This window comes from Phaenicophaeus curvirostris, chromosome 2, assembly GCF_032191515.1.
Source record: "Phaenicophaeus curvirostris isolate KB17595 chromosome 2, BPBGC_Pcur_1.0, whole genome shotgun sequence".
NCBI classification, from domain to species: Eukaryota; Metazoa; Chordata; class Aves; order Cuculiformes; family Cuculidae; genus Phaenicophaeus; species Phaenicophaeus curvirostris.
The window spans coordinates 62,246,701-62,273,372 of record NC_091393.1 but is presented as its reverse complement, the minus strand read 5'-3'; the positions used below and the strand labels follow the sequence as shown (position 1 = coordinate 62,273,372).

General features: G+C 41.1%; 1 protein-coding gene across 1 annotated transcript; it reads left to right on the top strand.

The window, feature by feature from the left end:
• The first annotated feature begins 6,750 nt into the window (after positions 1–6,750).
• Positions 6,751–26,216, top strand: UNC93A (unc-93 homolog A). The gene is made up of 9 exons (XM_069852210.1): positions 6,751–6,798; positions 6,901–7,103; positions 9,478–9,659; positions 10,475–10,704; positions 13,716–13,841; positions 16,667–16,884; positions 18,003–18,138; positions 19,684–19,815; positions 25,780–26,216. The coding sequence occupies exons 2-9, from the start codon at positions 7,017–7,019 to the stop codon at positions 26,043–26,045; spliced, it is 1,377 nt and encodes a 458-aa protein (XP_069708311.1). The 5' UTR covers positions 6,751–6,798; positions 6,901–7,016; the 3' UTR covers positions 26,046–26,216.
• Positions 26,217–26,672: the final 456 nt, after the last annotated feature.

Genomic DNA, 26,672 nt, shown 5'->3' with positions numbered 1-26,672 from the left:
AGAAGTCTTTAGCTTCCTGCTTAATCTGACTTCACTAAGCTTTAATATTCTCATGTGGGAAAGCCAAAGGCATCCATCCATTGGTGTATGAAGGAGTGAAGTTACTTGTGCCAAAGTCAGCAGTCTTCCAGTGGTTGCAGCGGATCCTGGAACAGATGCTATGAATGACACTAGGAAATAAAACAAGGATCATTTTCCAGAAAAACAATCCAGGCTGAAACTATCTGTATGCAGTGACTATTCCTGTGCTATTGTTAAATGACTAAGGAACCTATAGTAACAGACTGTCACTTTTCACATTCAGATCCTCACCGTGTGTCCACCATACTGTGGTAGGGGGGACTGACAGTCCTCACCTTCCTGAAGTTATGGAATGGCTTCTGTGCAATGAATGGATTTCAGACTATGATCTGAAATCTCAGCACTTCTCTGGAGGTAGGAGCACATTAGTGAAATAGTAACAGCTAATGAGAAATTAATATGCAAGCAAGAATGCAAGTGAAGTAGTTATTTTAGATGATAAGCAAGGGGTGGAGCTGTGTATATACTGACTTCCTAAATACTGTTTGGTTAGTTCAGGGCTCACATAGGACTGTAAAACAAAGAGAATTTTCCAAACTAGGACGGGATAGGAGTTTTGCAACCCTCATGAGCATATTGGGGCAGTTTCCATAAAGATCAATGCAGGATTAGGAATATACAGAGGGCTTGTTACCTCCCTAGAACGGACAGGAAATGTGAAGCTTCTTTGGAGCAGCAACTGCCAAGTAATTCCCAGCTGGACTTCGATACCTGTTTCCAGGGAGGTCTCTCGTTGCTTCATAATTTCAAAGTGCAAGAAGCCACTTGAAAAGGTAATTTGATTTGATTGAATGCAAGCAGACATAGGCTAATGGGACTGCAGCTGGAAGCACGTGTGTGGGAGGAAGGAAAGGCTGCAAACAGAAGGAAAAGTGTCAGGGATGACTGGTAGAGAAACAGCGTCCTGGATGGCATGGTTTACCAATACTGGGGCAAGAGAAGGATTCCTTTGCTCAGGCCTGTTGGAGACTCTCTGTCACCCTAGGGGAAGGTTATGGAGCTTCCCCATATTGCGTGTCACAGAAAACATCAGGTGAAACAGGTAATCACCTGCCCTAAACACTGGTAATATCTACTGGGATAGAGAAGAATTTTTATGGTCTAAATATACTGCAGGAAAGAAAACAAGAACAAAATTGCCTATTCTAATTAATTCCAGTATATGCAGGGGGTTTTCTTGCTATAACAACCTCTTCTTCTCATACTATACTGCACACCAGCCTGTACAGAACAGGCATTTTTTATTTTTCACTCTGAAGAGCCCCTGCTTGCACTTCTGCAGCTTGGTAGCTCCTGCTCCTATACAGTGTTATAGTACATTCGTCAACAGTAAGCACAAGTGAGGGGCAGCAAGGCTTAAAGAGAAAGAGGTTCATGTTACTGTTTTCTTTTATCTGCCGTAGATATTTGCACTGATGGCAAGTGGGTAGTAAATAGCTGGTGGATTAGGTTCATCTTATGCCAGTCTCCAGCCATGCGTGCAACCAAGGGATAAATGAAAGGTGGAAGGCACTGGAGAATAAAAACCTCCACATCCTGGGATGTCTACACTAATATGTCTTCAAGCAACTTTGCTCCCTGTGATCAAGCCTCATGATCAAGCCTCATTCTCCTTTCCCTTTTCCTTCCACAAGGAGATAAATTGGTAACAAGTTTTGTGACAGCCTTTCAAAAGTAGGGGCTTCTTGGCTGAGCATTACAAACCATTTTTTTGAGTTTGCTTGACAGTGGACATTAATAACAGAAGCAGCCAACTCTGAACCTAAATGGAAATGAGAAAGTACATGGCCTGGGTTGCTGACAGAGTCCCATCCTTCTATTCTGCATGGGTGTGTGCAAGGAATTTCAGCGTGCCCATGTGAACAACTAGTATGCCGTCAAGTAGGTTCAAGTAAATGGCTCTTAAGTCTTCAGAGCCACTGCCATACAAATTCTATTGTTTATATGCAGGATCTGGCTCCCTACCCTTTCATTATGAAAGCATAGATCACACAGTGCTATGTTTATCTTAGCAGGGTGTTAAGTTCTATCAACTGAGTCACAGCGCTGGTTTAAGATTAGAAATGGATTTATCCTAGCTATTCCAAAACATCCAAAATGCAGAGCAAGGCAAACATATACTGGTGCTCAGGTGACAGTTTTAAGAAGGTAAAATGCGAATAGGCTGAGTATCAACCAGATGAAAGCACTTTTTTACAGAAGTATCAATACATGACAGCTCTGGTGGAGAAACAGGGGGTTGTTAAGGGCAGCTGTCAGGCTTCAGAGGCCAATCTCCTTAGCTGTCTTCTGCAGGACATTACCTTCATTACCTTAAAAAATGTTTTAGTATCTCCCTAGGCTAGAATTAGTATCTGTGAACATCCATATAGATGTATTCATGCATTGAAAGCTACAGCCAAGGGAGATGAAAATCTCAGGAGATGAGTAATATCTAAGAATATAAGAAGTCCAACATTTAAAGGTACTCTTTCTCTGGCTCATAAAAATTTATGAGTGACCCTGGACTGACATCACATCATCCTATCCTAAATTGAGTCCTCCCTTTACTATACAGACAATATTGGTTATTTGGACAGCTGGATTCAGCAGAGTAGACAAGTGGCCTGAGTGGAAATTCTCCTATTTGGTCCTATCGATAGAAAAGTTTCAACTTCATTCAAGGATGTAGGATGACCTGCGAGCTTTCTGCTCTTTTCCACTTGTGCCCCCTTCTACCATGAGCTGGTTTCCACTCAAGAAGGCAAGGCATCTCTCCTTCTCTTTCTTAAGGAACAGTGGAGCTGGAAGTGGGCTTCATGAGATATTAAGAGCAGTGTTGAGAGAGGAGCAAGAGGGACCTTACAGCCAGTGAGCCTAAAAGTAGTGCATGACCTGTAAGACAGAAACACAACATAGTTTTCAGGTAAGTACCTTAAGAAGCAAAAAGTCTGTCAGCTCTTAGGAGATGAAGTAAGGAGGGAGAAGCAGAGAGATGAAGATGGGGTGATGGCTGGAGTACAGCAAAGCAGTAAGGAAGGACAGCCTACATTAAGCACATAAAGGAAGATTGAGATAGACAGTTCGGTGCCTCCAGAGAAAGACAGAGGATGTCAGCAGGTAGGACTCAGACAGGAATGGCATACTGATGTCTATGCAGCCATGAATGCAGAGGGCTCTTGGGAACAGATGAAAGGACAGTATCGGTGGATACAGTGTGTGGCAGGAAAAAAAGGAGTATTTGAAAGAGAGAAAGGAAACTGGGAAATGTGGAAATGAGAGCTGAAATGCTCAGGAAGGGGGACATGTTTAGACTTTCAGGGGCACATAGGAGCAATTCACACTGCTGGAGACCTTGGTGCAACAAAAACTGTTTTCCTCTGACTTTATGGGCAAAATGAGACTGAGGGAAGACCTCATTCAGTTTACTGCTTCCTCACAAGGGAAGGAGGAGGAGCAGGTGCTGACTTCTTTTCTCTGGTGACCAATGACAGGACCGGAGGGAGTGGCAGGAAGATGTGCCAGGGGAGGTTCAGGTTGGATATTAGGAAAAGATTCTTCACACAGAGGGTGGTAGAGCACTGAAACAGGCTCCCCAGGCAAGTAGTCATGGTGCTGAGCCTGACAATATTCAAGAAGCATTTGGAAAATACTCTCAGACACACAGTGTGAATTTTGGGGTTGTCCTATGCAGGGATAGGAGTTGGACTAGATGATCCTTGTGGGTCTCTTCCAGCTCAGATCATTCTATGATTCTATGACTCTGTGTTTAAATAGCAGTAGCATGGTTTCAGCTGGCTGAGAGTGTGAGCCAGGTAGTTCTCTGTAGCTTACTGAGAAGGACCATGCAATCTGCTATCTTTGCCACAATTAAGAGCTCCAGCACAAACCAGTATACTAAGGGCTTTGCAATACTGTTACAGCTCAGGACAACAGGCTTAGTCCTGATGTTCCTGTCTAGTACATCTACAATGTCCTCACCATGCCAAAAAGGCAGGAATCAGGTTCCTTTCTCCAAATGAGAATATACAGACTCAGTTACCAGTCTCTCCTCTCCCCATCCTTGTGTTTGGATGCACCCATGGGCAGGTACATGCCCTCTGCAACTCCTACCGGAGACCAGCATCAGGTAGGGCTAGCTCTGAGAACAGCACTTGCAACACTTGCCCATTCTATGTGGCTGGCCAAACCACTGGCTAGCTGACATATAAAAATACCCATCTTTTCTACAGAGAGATTCAAGGAATACTGTGTACCCCAAAGGAGCTAATCAATTAAAAGCCTCCTAAACCAGAAAACCCCATGGTGAGTGTTCTGGGTGTTGTTGTTTTTGTTTTGTTGGTGGTGTTAAAATAACTGCCTGAACAGTAGATTTAACTGACAAAGAGTACATAGGGAAGTGGTAATTAGGAAGCACAAAAAATCCCAAAGATTAGCCTCTGGTGCTATAATCTTTTAAGCAAAGGCTGCCCTCATTTACACTGAGAAAATAAACACAGGAAAACAAATGTAATTGGCTGTGGGATAGAGTCACAAATGTAACCAGCCTCTCTCCCATTTTTGTGATTCTGTTCTGCAAGACATTTCAGTTTGGTGACGGCAATCTCCTGTGTGACAGCTAAGCCCAAAATGCAGTGCACAGCTCCTGATGATCACTTAATCTTAGTTAAAATGTCAAAAAAATGAAAGAGGCATCCAGGGTGATACACAGCAGGCCTGCTGGAGCCACCCGCTGCCTGGTACCAAAGGAAGAGATCCTCAGCCTTATCAGATCTCCTTGGTAAAGACTTGCACATTCCTAAGGAGGGGCTCAGGACCAGGCAGTTGGATAACCCAAAGCTCTGAGCAAGGGATATGGAACAGGCCATCATGTCTTTGATCAGTCAAAAGGAAAGAAAAAAAAGCCTCCACAAAAAAAAACTCACACCACCCCCCTTACATTCTCTCCAACATTGCTGCTGCTGAGAGGATATGACTGAGTGAATAGTTAAGAATTCCTCCTGAGCAGAAGTGCTGATCACATAACCTATCCAACACTGCATTTTAAAAACAGCATCCAGTTAATGCTGATTTTTTTTAAAGCTGTGTTGTTATTACTGCTAATATCAAGAAAGAGCACAAAATAAAGGCTTTTATAACTGAGTGTGCTTTGCACTATCCCTGGTTCTTGCCTCTGCCAGAGCAGGTGATAATTAAGCTTTTGTTTGGGATAAGCACTATTCTTCATTTTCTCATTCATTTTTCTAGTGGTTTTAAACCCATGATCTCAGACTCCTAGAATTTTGCAGAGTATTTCTAAGGGGTCCAAGACAGAAACAAACATGTTATCACCATGTGTAAATTTCTTCTGAAATTTTTCACCTGAAAATTGCAGGGGTTCATTACCTAAAAAGATCAGAAAAAAGTACCACCACTCTGGTTTGTAAGCCACGTGGAGGATTACAAACACTGCAGAACAAAAGTGGCATTGTGAGGTAATTCAAAGTGTTTTCATGCTGAGCATAGTCATCTGTAAAATAAAGACCAGTATTTCACTACCTCAACTTGCAATATAGAAGTACCATTAACAGCAGAGAATTAAAAGATTATGTTTTCTGCATTATTTCATTCACAAAGATTTTAAGACAAAAGAAAAAAATGAAAAGGCACATAGTGTAATTTTCTCCAAAATAGAAACTAGCTGTGACCTCTTTAATGCATTAAATGAATTAATGTAGTAAAACTTCATCCCCTCACCCGTGAATGTCCCTGTGGAAAGAAAAATTCTGCCATCTAGTGGGAAATAGAAGTCTTAGCTATGCATTCCCACTATGAACACCCCATAGAGCACCTCTACTTGAATAAGTTAACATTATAGCATGGACTTTTTGGATTCCACTTTGCTCTCAAGTTCAAATCCCTCCTCTGTTTCAGCTGCAGGAAGGGGTCTGCAGACAATCTGTTCACTCTGCCTGGTTTAGAGGCAAAGAGGACTTTGTGTGCTCGGAAGGGGAATATTCCAAACCTCAGTCAGGACTTGCAGGATGGCCAATGTGTCACGAACAAACGGGCAATGCAACTTCACAAAGGCAGGCTCTGAAAATAGGGATAAGCAGGGACGAACTTGGCAGGGATGGCTGACTAGGGGGAAAATTTTCATCCTTTGAGCCAGGCAGCACTGGCATGGCAAAATACTTCCCATATATGCTGGTTTTTTTTCCAGAGGTGAGAGGCTGGGAGGCAAAGTTGTTGTTTCATTCATCTGCTCAACCCTTGTTTCTTCTTGGGTTCTGAGTTGATGGGAAAGATGGGGTAAAATTATTTTCAAATGTATGACTTCGTAGATTTGAAATGCCAAAACCATGGTGTGCACCATGGATGAAGACTCTCCTGCCTGCCAAGCAGCCATCAACCTTGTTAAGATACGGTGCACAGCTACAGAGCTGGTGAATGCAAACAATACTGTAACACAAACAATCACATTTCCTGGTACACTGTTGTAACATTAATTAAAAAACAGAACTAATATAGTATCAGTAAAATCTATTAATCTTTGTCCTTCATGGATTAGTGTATCTTTATGCCGGACAATTCACTGCTTGTCATTTTTTCCTTCTGTGCTGGTGATAGGGGACTGCCATATAATGCATGACTGCAATATTAAAATTGGTCCAAATGTTGCAATTGACTTACATATCTATCTAATAAAACCTGACTGATGTCCTCTGGGAGCACTCATTATTGCTTCAGTCAGAACAGGTGAATGAGTAACAATTCCGTAAAGAGTTTCCAGTATCAGAAAAAGTAAAGTTCACTGGCCAACTCTCAAATATTTAACAACTCTTTCCTCTATGAATGCAGTGAGAAGTGACCTTCGCCAACAAAATATAAGCAGTTTTTCTCAAAGTTAAAGCATCCCCTGGAATAATTGGATCAGCTCTGCACACCGGCTGCTCTTTTGTCTTGTATGAATCAACATGGAAAGAAATCTTAAGAATGTTTTGATCATTTCTTTCGGATTTTTACTTCTCTTCACTGCTTACGGAGGACTCCAGAGTTTACAGGTAAGTGGAGCATCTCCTATTGGTCGGCAGGACAGCTGGCCTGTAAGGGCATCAGGCTAGTTGGTTGTGTGAAAAACATCAGGCTTTCCTTGGTTTCTGTGAGGAAGGCATATGCAATATTTTTTATGAGGGGGGTTAGGATATCAGTTTGGTGCAGGTTAGTATCCTCCACCCAGATCCATAGCATTTACTAAATATTTTATTCTAGTACTTCTCAAATAGTTTGAATACTTGTGTCAGACTACTTTAGGTCCACAAAAGCTGTTTGAATGAAAACTAAAATTCTTTGAGATTTTTCTCAGAAGAATATAATGCAAAGTGGAAAACAAACTCCGTTTCTGAAAAGGATTTGTTCTGAATATTTCTAAGTTGCTATGTTTTTATTATTATGCAGCAATATTAAACAATAAGAAAGAATGTACAATCCATTCAATAGTATAAATATAAAATAAGACAATAATTCTTGATGTCACAATGTAACATAAAAATAAAAACTATTTTAAATCAAAGGCATCAATGGCTTTTATTTCCATTAACATCTTAAAACACAGTAGGAGAGATGGTTTCTGGATGTCTTGAACTCTTAGGATACCATCAGAGCTGGCTTGTTTAGTATAGCCATACTAAAAGACTGAGGGTTACAGTTCATGTCTATGAACAGTTTAGAGTAAATAAACACAAAGAGAAACTGAACAGACTAGATGATCCTGCTGGTCTAATGACAAATAAATGGATATATCTATTCATGAGGAAGATCGGGCAGGATATTAAAAGATGACCCTGACCGTTTGGGTTCTGGAAGGATTTTCCAACTGTATGCTTTAAGGGTGGACCTTGATACAGAACACAATACACTTGTTTGCAATAACAAGCGGTTGACCTCATTTCAGCAAGAGGTCCCTGCTAGCTTGCTATATCTCTCTCTTTTCCTATTCTCAAGCACCTTCTGTTTGCTGACACTGTCAAATTCCAAGTTCAGGGAAGTTCTGCAAAAGCAGATCTAAAAATGGATGGAGACGTTACAAGCTGGGCAGACTATGAGGAGGGGAATGATAAACCCAAGAAGCCATGAGTCAGTCCCACCATCTGAAACAGTACCTTCTCAGGTTAATTGCTGGAACATAAGGCGTTCCTTCATGCTGCAGGAGGGAGTGGTGCTGATTCACAAAGTAGCCCTCTTCTCTCTCCATTTTGTCTTGGTGTTTAAAGAGGACTTGCTGAGACATAATCAAAAGTAGGTTATTTTATTGTAATGAAGCCTGCAGGAGAAATATGAAAAATATGCATAATTTATTTCAACATTTCCCCCTTCCAAAAAAACCCCAACATCCAACCCCAAACCAGCCAGTAATAATTAAGCTACTCATATGATTTTGGGGTCCTGGCTCCTAAGTTTTGGGAACTGTAGCTGATGAAACCAGGTGGTGTTTCAGAAATAAGACCTCAGTGATCAAGAAGCCTCTTTGCCTTTTTATGAAACAACCATTCCAATTCCCAAATATGTTGACACTGCTTGACAGAGAACCCTCTCACTTCATTGTCCTGTTGCCTACTTCTTGACCAGGGAGTCACATGGCTGCCACCATGGTCTTGCACGGCCAGAATTTGCAACCATCACAGGGCTTGGAAGTGTTTAGTGCAGCTACCAGCAGTCTCGCTCTCCTCTAGTGCTCCCCAGTGCCACCCCAATCTGCAGCCATTCCTCTCTTCCAAAATGGTACCGGATTACATGAGCTTTTAATGAAAGCTAACAGGAAAATGTGGATAAGCAGGATTTGATCATCTCATCACAAATTCTACAGTATCAAGATGAGAGATCTACTTAGAGCACAAAAATATAAAACCTGGTCAGAATAGTAAAATCTTATTCCTCTCACGTGCAAATGTGTGTGAATCAATTACTCTCAACTAAAAAGGCCTGATGTGAGCCTATTAGAATATTTAGACTTTGGCCTCCAAATATCAGACCTGTATGTTAAAGTAAAGAATCTTCCACAGTTGCTAATTCATCCTTTGCGATGTAGATCTGAGGATATTCCTGCCTGAGACAAAAAGGGAAGGCCAGGAAAAGAGGTTATCCTTCATTCAGCTTGCTTTCAGGGAGAAACATGAATGAATTACATTAAGTAATCTATTAAATAATCTATTGTCTGACTTACCAAAGCTTTGAACCTAAGCAATACACACCTGGTTCTGTGTCATATTTTTATAAACGGGATATAATTGTGAGGAAAACCATAAAATCATGATCAGATTACTTTAGGGAAAGAAGACAGTAATACTCATCTCTAGCTCCCATGTCAATCTGTTTCTGCCTGAAGTCACGCTCTGTACAACATAGTAACATATGCTTGTGATATATTTGTCCATACAGAGCAGTCTCCACTCAGAAGAAGGCTTGGGTGTTGCTTCCCTAAGTGTTCTCTATGCTGCGCTCATCTTATCATCCATGTTCCTCCCTCCAATCCTCATCAAGAAGCTGGGCTGCAAGTGGACCATCGCAGGCTCTATGTGCTGCTACATTGCATTCTCCCTGGGGAACTTCTACGCTAGCTGGTACAATTTAAATACTTCAATCCTGTCTGCTTTGTCTTAACAAAATCAGTAAAGGTGACTCTTTCCTTCTTTCCTTCTTTTCTTCCTTCTTTTTCTTTTTTTCTTCTCAATTCCTATTCTGCCTCTATGTTTCTGATTCGAAAGTTGGATGCAAAAGGTGTTACCTGCAAGAAGCAGGAATAAATAAACCCAGTAGCAGGTGAAGCAGTGAGGTGAAAATGTACAAAAAGACAAAATGAATGCATCCATCCACCCACCTAAAGCTGCTTCTCTAACTCATGTGTAGCAGAGATTTCCCCTTCAAAAAAAAAAAAAAGAAAAAAGAAAAATAAGAGCAGTTTCATTTAAAATCCAAATGGCTTTTAGGACTGGTTTTGAAAAGGTTGAAGGGAAGTCTGTCTTCCAGACAGTTGGGAAGGAAGTCAAGGACTGCAGGAGGAGACCTGCCTTGCCCTTTCAGAGATGGATGAACAATTTACCTCTGCTCTCCAGTGACAGCAGACGCAGCTCTGCAGAAGAAAGTTGTTGTGATCCATCTTCTAAAGTGCAGGTGCAAGTTAATTCTCAGTTGCAAGAGGATGAGGGCACACGAGCACAGGCCTAGCCAGCCTACCCTAGTCCCTGGATACAGCTGGGAATGCTTGCACATCCTACACTTCACAAGACTGGCCCTTTTTTGGCTCAACAGAGTAGATTTATTGAAACACAAAGGATAAATCTATTTCTTTGATGACTATTTTTGCCTCTGGATCTCTGGGCAAATGATTATTATGCTAATGGATGATAACTATGCTAAATAAAGTGTTCTTTGGCAGGTACACACTAATCCCTACCTCTGTGATCCTGGGCTTAGGAGGAGCGCCACTCTGGTCTGCCAAATGCACTTACCTCACCATTGCTGGCAATTCATATGCTGAGAAAGCAGGAAAAAATGGGAAGGACATTATCAACCAATATTTCGGGGTCTTCTTTCTGGTATTCCAGTCCTCTGGCATCTGGGGAAATCTCATTTCATCCTTGATATTTAGCCAAGCTTCAAACAAAGGTAAAATACATTTAAGAACCTCGGTGCTTCTTTTTATAAACAGCAGCTAGTTCTAGAAAGTTAGAAGGTATATTTTGGTAGCTGACCTGATGAACCTTAATCACTTTCATAGTCTGTGGAAATAGGCACTTCAGATATAACAGCTCATCTCAAGGTATATGTCTGAAATAGTTGGGCTAAATTGTTCTCTGGAAGTGTCTATTTTCTATCAGCTCTTCATCTGCTATAAAGAGAGGGTAGACAAGTAGCTCACAAATAGATGTCTGTTGCATTCCTTTTGATTTCCACCCCTGTGTTGTAAAGCATAGATAGGCTGCTGGAAGTGACAGTCTTTCACATCTTTCTACTTAAAGTGGTTTAAAACAAAAGGCAAAACATTGAAGCAGCCTGTTGGCAACACTTGTAGTGTTGGATTAATTTGCTGCTAAACATTGAAGGTTAGTCAAGATGATGCTGGTGCTTGCTGAAAATGAGTGCTTTACAGAACTGTAGAACTGTCAAGAAGAAATAGAAGTAGCTGTTGGCAGGAGCCTGTATACCAGGGCTCCTCTGCTGTATTTCAGGCTCAGGCAGCAGATGCCGATGTAGCTCAAATAAATCACTCAACAGCACTGCCCTCATTTCCCATGCTTGCAATTGGTGTAAGCTTTTAAAGGGCAGTTGTTAAGATAAACCAATACTTGGATACCACCTCAGAGATTCAAAGCGCTACAGTGTATTATCATTGCAGTCTCTGGTGCATCCCCTATCCTGTCAAAGTCAGAACAAGAGGGACATGGAAAGAGCTTTCTATATACACTGCTGCTATGAGCAGCAAGAAGTTACCTCTCTTCCCTGGCTCATTTAAACAGCATGTCCTCTGGAGAGTATTCAAATAGGTAAAACTAAATGTCAGGGAGCTCCTTTGAGGTTTTAATCTTTGAATCCTTGCATTTACACCGAAGTAGTTGTCACACGCTTCCTTTAAACCTAAGAAACCATATATGAAAAACCATCAAAGCAGAATGCTAAAGGACTGTATCAAGTGAAACAGAGCCCTGATGACCTGATAAGTGAGCCACAAGATGTCTTGGGAAGAACTGTCCCTTCTGATTTTATTTGCAGGGCAGAGTCTGTAGTGCAGCTGTGGGGTCTGCATGGACCCATTTTACTCTCCTCTGTCTCACAGCACACATCATGTTAACGAGAGGTTTAAAATACTTCTGTTTTGGTCTTGTAACACCCTCCTACTTTTATATCTGAGGATGTTCCTCTAAATTCTGAAGAAACTCTTTTACTTATTTTTTATCAGTTACATTGGATTTTAGGAGATGCTGTGTGGCTGGGAGCTGAGCTGCGAACAGCTCTCAAAGCCTAAGGCTTTGTATATCTTCACAAAATCAATAAGTAGCACACTATAAGTTTCCCAACTCCGCCTTCTCAGTGAGACTTAGCTTTAACCTAGAGGGAGATTCTTTTGGCGGGGGTGAGGGAGTAAGGGTATCCAGTCACTCACTTCTTTTACTCTCCTCTGACAGTACAGTGAAGGTATCCACCCATATCGTTCATATACTTAAAATGCACAATTTCACTGAGCAGTCAGAAAGATGTGATATGTATCTGTAGAATCAAAATGCATAAAATTCAGACACATATGTGCACTTAACATGTTGCCTGCATCACTGAATCTAAACACAGCAAGGCAAGCTACATCATGAGGTAGCACTACAATAGAAGATAGTAATCAATGTAAATCACAAAAGTCACTCTTTGTCACTCATCAATATTGCAGCTATATTTCCAGAGGAACAGAGCAAATCCTGCCTTGCTGCTTCCCTACCACTAATTGAATGTGCATCTTCATCTTCAGATGATGCATGAACAGATAAAAAACATGTTTTACACACTTCCACACTTTACTAGCATGATTCACCTTTTGCATATGGTAATTCTACTGAGGGTCTGTCTGTTCAAAACTGTGTATTGATAGCCACTGGCCATAGTAAGGCAATTATTTTCTTTATGTTATTAAGTTTTACCTGACGTTGAACCTAAAGTTGTTTATGAAGCTACTTAGCAGCTGATTCACATTGCAGCAGCTTTGACTGGAAGCAATGAGGAAAAACACACTTAAAGTAGTTACACAATAACCCTAATTGAAAAATTACAGATCAAGTCCTGTTTAAGGAACCAGCCAAGGTACATTCTATTGACCTTTATTATGCTTGGACCAGTGACAAACTCTGCATTGAAATAATTGTATGCTTTTTGGTGATCCTTCCTCACTACACAGCTTATCAGGCTTACACTTTGGGGCAGTATTTTTCCTTTACAGAAAGAGAACTGGAGGAAGTGTGCACAGTGTTATGGTGACACACGGGGTGTGTGCGTACATGCATGTGTGTGGCTTTGACATGTGCTCAGCCCAATACAGGTGGGATTGAGCAAAACAAAGGTCTTAGCCCAAACCCTGCCAAACTGTTCTAGTTTAAAATATGTTCTCTAAGGGTAATAAAGCCAGTAATAAAGTAATAAAGCTGGGAAAAGCTGATTTCTTGGAAAACGGTATTTGTGGGTAATCATATTCGAATTTATAAAACAGAAAGATGTCTCGAGGTGGTTGTCTTGAGGAGAAATTATCCAGAGAGGGAGAACATGCTCTTCCTGTAAGAATTGAGGTCCATCAGCAAAATGGTGCTAACTGAGGGACCTGTCTTGGGATGTATTAAGATTAAGAGGTACAGATACACGGTGGAACTTTAAATATTGCAAATTGAGTTTGAATTCAGATATCAGCCTATGGCTTTACTCCATGTCTCCACATAACTATCAATTCAGTGTTCTGTCTTGAGCAACTGTTTCTGTTAAACCAATCTTGTGTGTTAAATTGGGATTCTGCAGTTAAACACCTCTAATCAGAAGGAATTTGAAACAGGAGCAGACACTTGGATTCCCTTCTCCATATATCTTTACATATATTGTGCACTCATCTCTACCCTGACCTGCTTTTCTTTTGGTTCTTACTGAATTAGTGGAAATCTCAGAAGAAGATTTGGCATGTTGTGGAGCATATGACTGCATGGCTGATACCACTAACACCACTGGGTCAGCAGGACCCTCCAACTCCTTAATCTACACTCTGCTAGGGATCTACACTGGTAAGTAATCCACATAGTCTTTAATGAACACCACTGATGGGGAATGTACTACTTGAAACCTAGCATGACTTTGCAGATTAAGTTTCAAACTTCCTCCTTCAATCTGATTTGATAAAAGGAAGTAATATACGTGATAACTGTAAACAACTCCTTCCTAAATAACTTCAAATGCTTTTTGCCAGAGTTATGCAATTTTTGTCTAACAGAGCAAGACATTCTTTACACTTTTCACCTGGAATAAAGCTGAAGGCCAGTATGGTGACCCTACTGTTTCACTCGAAGTCAGTATTGCTCTGAAGAATAGAATTAAAAGTATGTCCACATTGCAATTAGACGACTAGAGCAGTTTATCCAGTCATGCACGACATAGGTTTAAATTCACTGTCTTCAGGACCAGCAATAATGAACTAATTACTGATGGCACCAGGCAGATTTATATATGGATGCAGAGGTCCAACAGGCTAAGAGCAGCCCAACTAGTGGTCCTTGAACTCATCAACTTCTAGTCATCTGGGGATGCCTATCAGAACTGGCTGGTGTCCCACTACACATAAAAAAGTTTTAGCACAAGAACTGCTCTGTAACTAGAGGTGGACTTGAATCGTGACTCTCAGAACATGCTATCCTTTTGGGGTGGTTTTTGGACTCCTGCTGAGTTTTTACAACTTCAGTCAATTCTCCTCTGAGATGCTCAAATTGCAATACTTTGGTGTGAAAGACAAAGATAAAGAGAAGCAAGAGGTGAATTGGCACGTCTCCCATTTAGTAACTACAGCTGCTGCAGACTTTCCTTGCGTAAGGCTAGAAAGGAATCAAAGACAGGGAAGGCTGTTGCCATAAAAACTGACAATACAAAAATAGATATGCAAAGATTAATTCAGTGAGGAAAGTTCAAAAATTGTCCAGCTTGTTTTGAGTTCTTCTCTGGATAAAGGAGAAATACCTGGCAAGGCGATGTGTTACCTTAGCTCTGTTAAAATATCTTTGCAGTATTTGCACATACATATACTCTCTATGTTGAGACAGATGCATAGAACTAAGACAGAAAGAATGTGATCTGGCCAGACCCAGCCCTCATCAGACAAGCACATCACAGCAAACTCTCCTTCCCCAGCTTCTGTTCCTAGTTGGTGAAAACATGCAAAGAATATCCCCACTTTCCTTTGCAGATTGTGCTGGAGCTGATGCCTTTCTTCTAAAGGCAGGTTTCACTCACAAGTTTAAATTTAAATTTGATGACTACCATATATAGCACTCCCTTAGGTTTTGCTCATGTAAAATGAATGCAACCCTGTTGTCTACTGACCATGCATCAGTAGGGTTCCATTTTTCTTCTATGCGCTTAATAAAAGATATGTCTATTTCTACCTCAAGGGAGAACAAATAGCTAAATATTTAATTCAGAGACATTTTTTTAATGTCTCTTATTTAGTTGCTGAATACATATTTTGCCCATCTTGGGTGGAAGCAAAAATGGATAAATCTTCTGTTGCTTAGTTTTCTCAAGGACTGTGAGTATTTCTATTTATGTTCATACCCACCGCCATTAAGCCATGCAGTTACTTATCTCCTATAATTGCTCTTGATTAATTTGACATATTCGTTACAATATTCACCGTCTAAATGTGGATCCCTTGCTCCCACTCATGTAGATTCTGCAATCAGCCTGTAAGCACTAATAAACACCCTTGCAGAACTGACCGAGACTTATATCACAAAGGGTTTACAGCTCAGCCACAGTGGACCACCAGTTCACTGGACAACAAAATTTCATTCTAAGAGACATGAATAAGAAATAATAAGCAATAAAATATTGATGACAATTTACTATAAATCTGTTAATATATTTATATACAATATAAAAGTTCACAGAAAGGAACATGCCCATACACAGTAACATAAGAGTATTAAAAAGGCAATGTGGATGGGAAAAGGTGCTTGATTTTCCTTTTATTCTGTTACTCCACATGGACGGATTTCTAGTCAACATCAGTAAAAGAGCAAATATACAGCCCTGTCTCTGTAACAAAGCAACCAGTTGCCATTATTATCTTCTTGATAACATGAACAAAATTGCATTGATTCACGCTATAAGCAACAAACCTAGACAGAAACATACATGCCTATTTTCTGATTAAATATGCCATCTATTCTTTTATATGCTGCTTATGCTAGAAAATTAGAGGTTCAAAGCTGTAACTTCCATCTTTTTCAGGTGACTCAGAGTTGCTCACTATCATCTTTAAAACAGCACATATTCTGTACTCAAAGCATAGCTCTAAGCTGGCAAAAAAAAAAAAGGAAGAAGAAAGAAAAAGAAAGCAACATATACTGTGAGAGCGAAGTTCTGCTTCAAGCCTTTTATTTTTCTTTCCATGTATTTGAAGGAGGATCCCCCCTAGCCATGAAAACTTTGGCACTGCAAGTGAATATTCCTCTCTTGTGTTGATTTAAAGCCTTTTGATAGCTCCCAAGGGAGCTCTTTCTGGCCAGCTCCCTCTCCCTGTGCCTGATGACTTGCCCTGGAAGGGTGAGCGATCACCCTCTGCAGTTGTGCAGCTGGCCCAGCGGCTATCACAACAGGCCAGTCACAGTTAAGCTGAGGGGATTTGCGAGGTACGCAGCTGTATGCATAAGATGTGAATGTGCATCAGTCCTTGTTTACACAGGAGTGGCCTTTACACTGCAGTGGAACCAGATGCATCTGCCAAAAAATCCCACAGAGAGCTAAGCACCAAGTCAGAACAATAACAGCAGCAAGCGACTTCCCATCATTCTTCCAGCATTTCTCATTTTTTCATGAACTTTTTGTTTTGTTTTTGCAGCTAGTGGTGTGCTAGCTGTCTTGCTGATTGTTATATTTCTGGACCAGATCAAATCTGAGCAAGCAGAGACTGAGAAAGAAAAACTAGAAACACCATCCTTTTGCTCTACGTTCCTAGCAACTTTCAAGCATCTTAAAGATAAAAGACAGTGTCTTCTAATCCCCCTGACAATGTACAGTGGGTTTGAACAGGGATTTCTTTCTGGTGACTACACAAAGGTGTGGATGGCAATGAAAATCTATTTCTATCTGATTGGGTTTTGTGCCATTGTGTCTTACTATTGCATCCGATCCATATTTACTTGTTAAATTAAGATGCTTTAAATGGCGATTGTGGTTTTCTAAATTACTGCTTATTTCTACTTGAATGAACTCTGAGTGGCATCTTCAAACAGGAGGGGCCAGAAGTAAATATGTCCCTTGGAACAGCCTTAAAAAGAACATTGTAGAGAGTTTAACTCACCAGTGGAGGCCACAGCAGAGAGCTACAGGTTCAAACTCTTCAGCTTGTTGTAAATAACAAACTGGGAGAAAAGTCAGAAGTCCACAAAGCCTTCATATCTTCCTTCCTTCTGGTTTCCCTAGAGCTTGTATAAGTGCAAGTCAGCACACGTATTACATATTTTATTTTGAGATTCTTTATGGCAAGAGAGCGAACCATCAATATGGGTGGCTGAAAGCTCTCACTGGTGCAAGAGATCCAAAACCTGACAGGTATGAATTATCAAAACCACCTCTGCTCCTCCAATTTCTCTACAAATATAGACACATAGCATGTGTCTGCGCAATCCAGGTATTCATTGAGAATGCCTCCAAAGGAATGGGGCAAAATTCCTGAGCTGCTTATTTCACAATTAAGCTTTAAAACTTTGCATATAAGCAGACAGAAGAGTGCATTTGCTGCTATTTGAATGGATTGAAAGGGGCACTCCATGGCCACCTCCATTGGCTGTACACTCTTATAGGTGAGGTACTCTTCATTTCTTGGGAACTGCTCTGTAACAACTGATTGATTATCAATATTCATATCTTGGGCAATATAGGGAAGGGTAGAAAATTACTATTGTCACTTCTGCTTATTTGCACAAGAAGCAATGCTCTGATTTCTTCTGCTTGTTACTGCTTTGTTTGCATGGCATGAGTCTGATTGGGAACTGGGTTAGGAATATCACTGCTGAAGGCCAACTATGTCAATATGCCAGGGACTTGTCAGCAAACTCCATAGCTTTGATCTTATCTATGCAGGCTATTTACCAACTACTCAGACTAAGACCCTTGAACCTTAGTTACGTATTTTCACTGAAGAAAACATGTCATCACTGTCGCTTTTCTTCCAGACTTATGTGACCTGTGCCCTGGGGATACATTATGTTGGTTACGTGATGATCTGCTTTGCAGCTGTAAATTCCCTGTGCTCTCTGCTCTTTGGAAGGATCTCTCAGTTCACGGGTAGAAAACTTCTATTTGCATTAGGTATGTAAAGGTCACTTGAAGGACTGAACACGTCATGTAATATATCACATTCAATGCTCCCTTCTTTGCATGCACTACAAAAAGGAGAGCTCACTGTTAACTATTAATTAAAATCAAAGTCAATCTGGAGGCAAACTTCATTGATGAGAAGAGAGGCAGCACAGTTGGCCACTGTATTGAGGTCACTGACTTACATCACTTTGTTGGTGGTGTATTTCACCCTGCCTCTGAGGGTGCTGTCTACTCAGAAAGTGCCCTACAGCTCTAATGCAACCATTTATAAATGATCTTACAACACAGATGTTGAAGCCTTCACTATACCTGAGAAGGATTTCTCCATTAGAGTGAACCTTCCTCACCATATGCAGTGAAAGCAACTGAGAACCTTGCGTTGTTGATTTGAATTTCAGAGGATGGAGAACATGGAAACTTCAGCAACCAGTTTGGGAATTTGGGGAAATTTTGTAAAGGTTCAGTTTGTGTCCTTGTCACTACTTGATCTATAGGAAGAAAAAGAAAGAGTGAGTCATATGACAGTGTGTCAGGCTAGATTAAATTGAGAGCCTGTTTGAGACAGTGAGTTTCGGGCTGGCATGATAAAAGACTTGTATGTTTAAGAACACCTTCCTCTCCAGAGAACATTGTTCCAATGAGTAGCAGAGCAATGGAGGCAGAAAAATGCCAAGAAATATATGATTTGTGCCCCCATATCCACTAAGGTATTCACGCTGAAGTGTACTGATACCTTACTTCCACTACACAGTAATCTATACTATTAGAAATGTCACTGACTGAATCAACATGCATCTAGGCATTCTAGTTGTTTCCTCCACAGGAAATTTTAAACCCGAGCAAGGAAGAAGAAATTTAGAGTCCTTTATGCTACAGTCACTATTTCAGAGATTCTCCATTACATGTCTGTCCTAGGTGTACATCCCACTCCATGAAACTTATTTTAGATTTAAAAAACATCCCAGATAATTATAATAAAAAACCCTATAGTGATGCAAGACTTCTGAACCTCTCAGTTCTGTTTCCTTGTACTCAGCCTGTAAAGGTGTGCCTGTGGGAGGAGGAATCAGTGACTCACTTACATTCTGCTTTTACAAAAAAGACAAAAATTCACCAGACCCTCTAGATATCTTTAACTGCCTCCTCTGGCCCTGAAAAATAATCTAGGTTTAAGGCCTAGGTAAGGGGAGCAGACGGGTGCTTCTTTCTGCTTCCCACATGCTTCAAGTCTTTCAGCAGCTCCTTCTCCCACTCAGTGGCAGTTCTTGTTCTATGGGCTAACAGCCATATCGCCTCCAAGGATCTCTTAGCTCAGAACTTTGCTCAGAATTATTAATTGAAACCTGTCAAAGGACTGCATTGTCCTGTTTTTCATGGGATATCAACTCAGTCAGCACAAATTTCGATGAACCAGGAAGATTTTAAGATTGCCTTGTGCTCTAGTTGGAGGAAGAATTTCAAAGTGTTATCTACAACCATCTGTCCTGTTTGTAACCATGTATATATTTCTTTTCTTTCTTTTTAAATCAATAGCTGCAGTTGCAAATACTGCCTGTATAATTGCACTACTGCTGTGGAAACCTCACCCTAATCAGCTTGCTGTGTTTTTCGTATTCCCTGCTCTTTGGGGCCTATCTGATTCCATTTGGCAGACACAAACTAATGGTAAGTTCTGGTAACAGTGAAGTGGATTCTCTTGCGATACAAAAATGTGTATGCTTGTATTCATAAAACAACACATGCATAGAATTATAATGGGTTTAAGACAGCATCTAAAAGAAATATAGTATCTCATTGGAAAGTAGAAGAAATAAGAACAAGTTGGGAATTAGAAAGTAAAATACTTATTAAACAGATTTTTCCAAGATGAGGAGAGAAGAACACTGCAGAAGGTGATGATGGGTATTCAGAATAAATATTCTGGAGGATCAGAAGCATTTCAAAGAAAATTAGAAAAGTTAGAAGAATGATACATTTAGTCTGCCTGTTGCAACAAAGGAGAGCAGTCTGGATGAAAAATCAGCTCAAAGCTCAGCAGCAAAAGAAGTAGCAAATTGGCTGTTGGGGAGTTACTAGAAAAAAAACCTAAGAAGAAAACCACACAGAACAACATTATGCAACCAAGTAAATCCTTGCAGTTCCAATTTGATCTGATTTCAAAAATCAAAATTGAACGTGATAAGGCATAAGAAAGCAATAAAAAGGAGCAAAGTCACAGGAGATTTGTACTTGAAGGAAGACTATTAAACCAGAACACCTTAACCTGGTCAAGTGATAAGTAAGGAAAGCAGTCAGAAAGACAATTAATAATAAAGAGAAGATGATTAAAAATTCACTATTTCTCTTAAAAACTGAACAAGTGGTAACAAATAAAGTTATCAGGAACAGGTTTTATCAAAATCAAAAGAAATGCATTTTTCCACACAAAGCAAAAGCAAAGTAGGGAATTAGTTGCCAAAAATAGAAATGTTTTTAAGCTGGAATTACATCACTTCAGGGGAAAATGTTCTTGGGGGCTATTAAAGCCTGGTGGTCCAGAGGAAATCTCCAGCTCAGAAAGTCATAGAATCATAGAACAGTAAGGGTTGGAAGGGACCTTAAAGATCGTATAGTTCCAACCCCCCTGCCATGGGCAGGAACATCCCACTAGATCAGGTTACCCAAGGCCTTATGTCTTTGCCAGAGTCAAGAGGACATAATGAGGGAAAAATCATTGTATACTTGCTATTATATACTGACAGTTCAGATAATGAGCTGATACAAACTGACTTCCATAAGAGATTATTTAAACTATCGCTCAATGAAAACTAGAGTAAGTTCTCTTATAGAGACTAAAGACAGGCTCTAAAGTGCTGGAGAGGACAAGAAGAAGCTACAGTCTGCAATGACTTGAAGTAAAGTCTATTAATCACTGTCAGTCTCGCTGTTTTTAAATGAATGCCAAAGCCTGTGTCAGTAAGACAGGTAAATGCTCTGACACCTGCTCCCTTATTTTGCCTTGTTTCATGAATACTGTTTTCCTCTATCTCAAATTCATATTTGGCAAATGCCATAGGAGTATCCATGTGACAGAACTAGTTCACCTGAGCCCAAATCTGGTTATGCGTCTTGGCCTCCCTCCCTCTGGTCCCTGTGGTTGCTTCAGTGGCTTAGATGATTTCACCCACTAGATAAATTATCATGTTCCTCCTAGAGAGCCAAAGGGAAAACATCACAGTCCTTTGACTGGCACTGACAGCAATCTCCTTTCCAGCATGTGTAGAGTTACTCCTCTACACGCAATGAGGTGACAAGACAGACTTCGCTGCTCCTGCAGCAGCTCCAGCTCATATCCCTTAGAGGAGAGCTAATACGTCACCCCCTCATCTTCTCTCATCCCAACACATAGCCTCGTGTCTTTGGTAAAATTTAAAACCAGTGCTCTCATTATTCAGGTTCATGGAAGGACACGAGGATTTTCTCTCTCTCAAGTAAAGCTGTTCATTTATTTCTTGCTTCTTCAGTGACAGTCTTCCTGACTGCTTGTCAGGCTCCTTTCCAACACTCTCAAGAGCCCTATCTTAGTTTCCCACTGGGATAAGGGAACTGCCCTTTATCCTGTTTCTCTCTTTTCCAGAAAGTCTTGCCCTCAGACACTTGGCTTCTTTCAGAAACACTGAAAGCCTGAAGTTGGAAGGGACCTCTGGAAGTCATCCTGCCCTGCTCAAACAGGGTCACTCAAAGCCAGTTTTCCAGAACCATGTCCAGTTAGCTTTTGAGTGTCTCCAGAGAGGGAAACTCCATACCTTCCCCGGGCAACCCATGGCAGTGCTCATATACCCTCACAATAAAATAGTATTTCCTGATAGTGAACCTCTTGTGTTTCAGTTTGTGCCTCTTGCCCCTTGTCCTGTTATTGGACATCACTGAAAAGACCTTGGCTTCATCCTCTTCAGGTATTTATATACATTTGAGATGTCTTTTGAGAAAAAACATCTCAGTAAGGTCCCTGCATGCCCGATAAAGGGGCATCGCATGTTCTCATTAGGAAAAGGGATAAATACGGAGGGTAAGTGTTAGAGAAGGAGGCTGGGAAGTGGATGCAATTCCCAGTCCTCAGATGAAGCGCAGACTGTGGGAAAAGCTTTGTGCTTACTTGATGGCAAGTAAGCTCTGAAGGGCTGTGACAAGACCAACCACTATGACAGCATTGTAACAGGTCATCTCCATTCCCAGATTCCTGTAGGATACTTGTGAAAATTTTGCAGATATATGCGATATGAAAATTTATACAGATATATGTCAGATGAGAAATTCTCAGCTCCAAAGGCTATGAGGCGCATTGGGAGACAAGGTCTGTGGTCCTTCCTTTGACAAGCTTCCATGACTGCTACTTGGTCTTCAGTAATTTAATTACTGAATAAATACAACGGCACTGTGCCACACACTTAAGACATGTTATGGTAATCAAAGAGTTGTCCTGTTGTGGACAGTTAATGCTGGAGTTCCCCCTGGAGGATATACAGGCTCACAGCAGATGAGTCACTTCATCATAGGAAGGTTCCCTAAGTTTGTGTAGACACTTGCATTTATTTCCAGTGAAAGAGACTTCATTTCAGAGTGTGTAGTGCTCTCCCTTATCTAAACTGAACGCAGATGCTATTACTACCCTCTGGTGATAACTGCACTTGAGGCATAACGGTAGTGTAGCACAGACCTATCGGACTGACTACAGTAAAATAAAGTTCTTTCCAGGCTGACATGCATCTTTAGAAAGGGTATGAATTAGTCTGGAAAGTTTATAAACCTAGACTCAAATGATTTCCAGCAGTCCTGTTATACACCCATGCCTACTAGTATCAGGGGAAGGAGTGGGAAAACAGGCAATGGTGAACAAGGAGGATAATTTCCATGAATTAAGCTGCAAGAATTCAGACTGAGAAGCTTTGCCACTCAGCCAACCCAATAGGTCCTGCTAAAGTTTCAGTCAGGCAGCTTGGCCCACACGGCACTTCACAGAATTTGTGATAAGGCTTGCCAAGCCGGAGAAGAGAGCTTTAAACTTAAGTAGCCAGGAGAGGGAAACCTCAGTCCCTCCAACTTTTACTAGTCTCATGTCCAAGCCAGTGATAGATGCCCAGAGCCTGGAGAAGGATGACAGGCAGGAGAGACGAAGAGGTGCTACCCTCTACGTCAATGACCAGCTGGGATGCATGGTGCTGTGCCTGTGGGTGGATGAGGAGTCACAGAATCACACAGAATCACAGAATAACCAGGTTGGAAGAGACCCACCGGATCACCGAGTCCAACCGTTCCTACCAAACACTAAACCATATCCCTCAGCACCTCGTCCACCCGTGCCTTAAACACCTCCAGGGAAGGTGACTCAACCACCTCCCTGGACAGCCTGTTCCAGTGCCCAATGACCCTTTCTGTAAAGAATTTTTTCCTAACGTCTAGCCTAAACCTCCCCTGTCGGAGCTTGAGGCCATTCCCTCTTGTCCTGTCCCCTGTCACTTGGGAGAAGAGGCCAGCACCCTCCTCTCTACAACGTCCTTTCAGGTAGTTGTAGAGAGCAATGAGGTCACCCCTCAGCCTCCTCTTCTCCAGGCTAAACAACCCCAGCTCTCTCAGCCGCTCCTCATAAGGCCTGTTCTCCAGCCCTTTCACCAGCTTTGTTGCTCTTCTCTGGACTCTCTCCAGAGCCTCAACATCCTTCTTGTGGTGAGGGGCCCAGAACTGAACACAGGATTCGAGGAGCGGTCTCACCAGTGCCGAGTACAGAGGGAGGATAACCTCCCTGGACCTGCTGGTCACGCCGTTTCTGATACAAGCCAAGATGCCATTGGCCTTCTTGGCCACCTGGGCACACTGCTGGCTCATATTCAGTCGGCTGTCAACCAACACTGTCGACCTATGGGTCAGGATTAAAGGGCACAGTTAACATTATAGTGGGTGTCTGCCACTGAAAAAAGAGATTCAGATTAGCTATTAGGAAGAGATTCTTCACAATAAGGTTGGTGAGGCAATGGAACAGGTTGCCCAGAGGAGCTGTTGATGCCCCATCCATGTAAGTTTCAAAGGCCAGGTTGGATGGGGCTTTGAGCAATCTTATCTACTGGAAGGTGTCTCTGTCCATGGCAAGAGTATTGGAATTAGATGATTCGTAAGGTCCCTTCCAACAAAAACCATCCCATGATTCTATGAAAAGTTTAGGTTCAAAGCAAAAGCACCATTATGCTTCTATGTAACTGCTAGCCAATACCACATATGCATCCTAGAAAGAAGAGCTTTTCTCCCAAGTCAACCCTTCTTATAGATGAACCCTGAAATAGATCCCCACTCAACTCTACCATTGTTTTGATGAAAAACAACAGCTTCACAATAACAAGGGAAAACAGGTACCAAGTGAAAGTCAGAAACTTTACACACAGAATTGTCACGGCATCAGAAACCTTCTTCTATTAAACCCTCCTCACTAATCCCTTTTCAGAAGATAATACAAGGCATATCAGCAAAGTTATATTACCAATTTGTACTTGTTCATTTATTAGGCAAAAGTATGAAGGATTATCAAATAATTCTTACTATACTACACTCAGCCACTTTAATGAACTAAGTACATCTTGTGATGCTCTTAACCACGTCCATCATGTCTGAACTGAAACATTCAATAAATGTCTTCTTATAGTCATCGAGAAGCAGATGATATAGAGATGTCTCCCCCTTCTTAGCAAAACTGAATGGTTAGTTGAGCCTACCCAGATTTTGAGAGAACTTTGTACACCTTTATGCCTTTTGGTTAAATGTGCATATTTCAAACGGATATGTTGTTAGATGAACAAGCGGAAGAGCAGAGGTTCATTATATATTCCCCCTAGCTCTCTGCACACCACAGCTGAATCAGTGGAAAAGCTCATTTCTTTATCACCACTGATGATGGCTTAAGACTTAGAGGAAAATAAACTCTCTTCCCTTCCCTGTGTGCCTGACCAGTCAGACCTGGAGGCTGGGGAACCCTCCCTGACTCTTAGTTGTGTGTATGCAACAGAGTGAACTCGGTGGGATCTTCCCAGTGAACATGACTGCATCAGAATGATTATTTAAACTAAATATTTATGCCAAGCAAATTTTCCAGTTGTTGCCCAGAGGTTCTGTATGCAACAAGAATATTATTTTTGCCAACCCATCCAGGAGCTGAAAATTTGAAAACATGCTTATCTCTGAGGGCAAATCTCCTTTGTGTATTAAATCTGAGCTCATTTGTAGCTCTATGTGTTCTATTTTCCTTAACTTTCTGATTGAAGCATTTAGAATCAGTTTGTTTTTCTTAAATTGGCAAGTACAAACAGGACATGTTGCTACCATTAGCAATGCTGTGCAAGCCTTACTTGGGGGCTTCCCGAGGCCAAGTTCTGGTGAAAACAAGGGACATGTGTTTCTCTGATATTCTCTATTTTTTTTTTTTGTAATTTCACTTTTACAAATTCATAGGAGTGCAATAATATTCTAAGACAAAGCCTGTATTTTCCTTTCTCTGACATTTATAAGAAGGGTCTATTTTCCTCATTGTTGCCTATTTACTCCCATTGCACAAAATACATGGCTGCAGACTTAATCTTCACAAGCTGTGTCTCTCTTTCCTTCTAGGACTCTATGGCATTTTATTTGAGAAACACAAGGAGGCTGCGTTTGCAAATTACCGTCTCTGGGAATCACTCGGATTTGTCATCGCCTATGCTTATAGCACCAAATTGCAAGTCTACATCAAACTATACATTTTATTGTCTGTGCTTGTGTTGTCTATGGTGACGTATGGTGCGGTTGAATACATTGAAGCTAAGAGAACCCCTGGGACACCTACTGCTACAAAGAAGGAAAATGTAGCTCCCCACACCCAGGAAACTCCCATGTGATCCAACAGGGTCAGAGCGATGGTGGCAAAGAAAACTGGCTGGCTCCCACAGGCAGGCCTACAAGGGTGTTCCAAAGTGTACTGCCTCCAAAAGATGGTAAAGGAACAGATTTTAAGAACAGTATAATGCAAATGGCTTAGGAGTAAAACTCTCTTTTGACATCTCAGCTTTACAAGTAAGATATCTAACTCCACCCTTTCATCACAATGACCAACTGTTTTCTCTTTTTTTTTAATTAATAAAGTCTTAATAAATGTAAACACGACTCTTCAAGTCCTCACATTTTTATATTTGTCTAACAGACCTAGTACCATAGCTTTACAATCAAACCTGAAAAGCCCGCATGCAAAATCAGAAGATGACAGCAATTGGGGTTGCTCACCTCACTGCAGATAACACACATTATTTCACAGAACCACCTGCATTCCATAACATTTGCTGTGAATAACATCAAGTCATAAACTAGCTATATTACTAGTTCATAACTGAACACCACAAAATCCACTAAGTGCTGAGTCCACCAACTTGTCTTAAGTCAGCAGACAACTGTGTTTCTGCCCATGCCAACCCTCTGTCCCAGAACTCTTTCCCTTTTGTTTTTTCTGTCTCCAATTTTTCCATCACAGC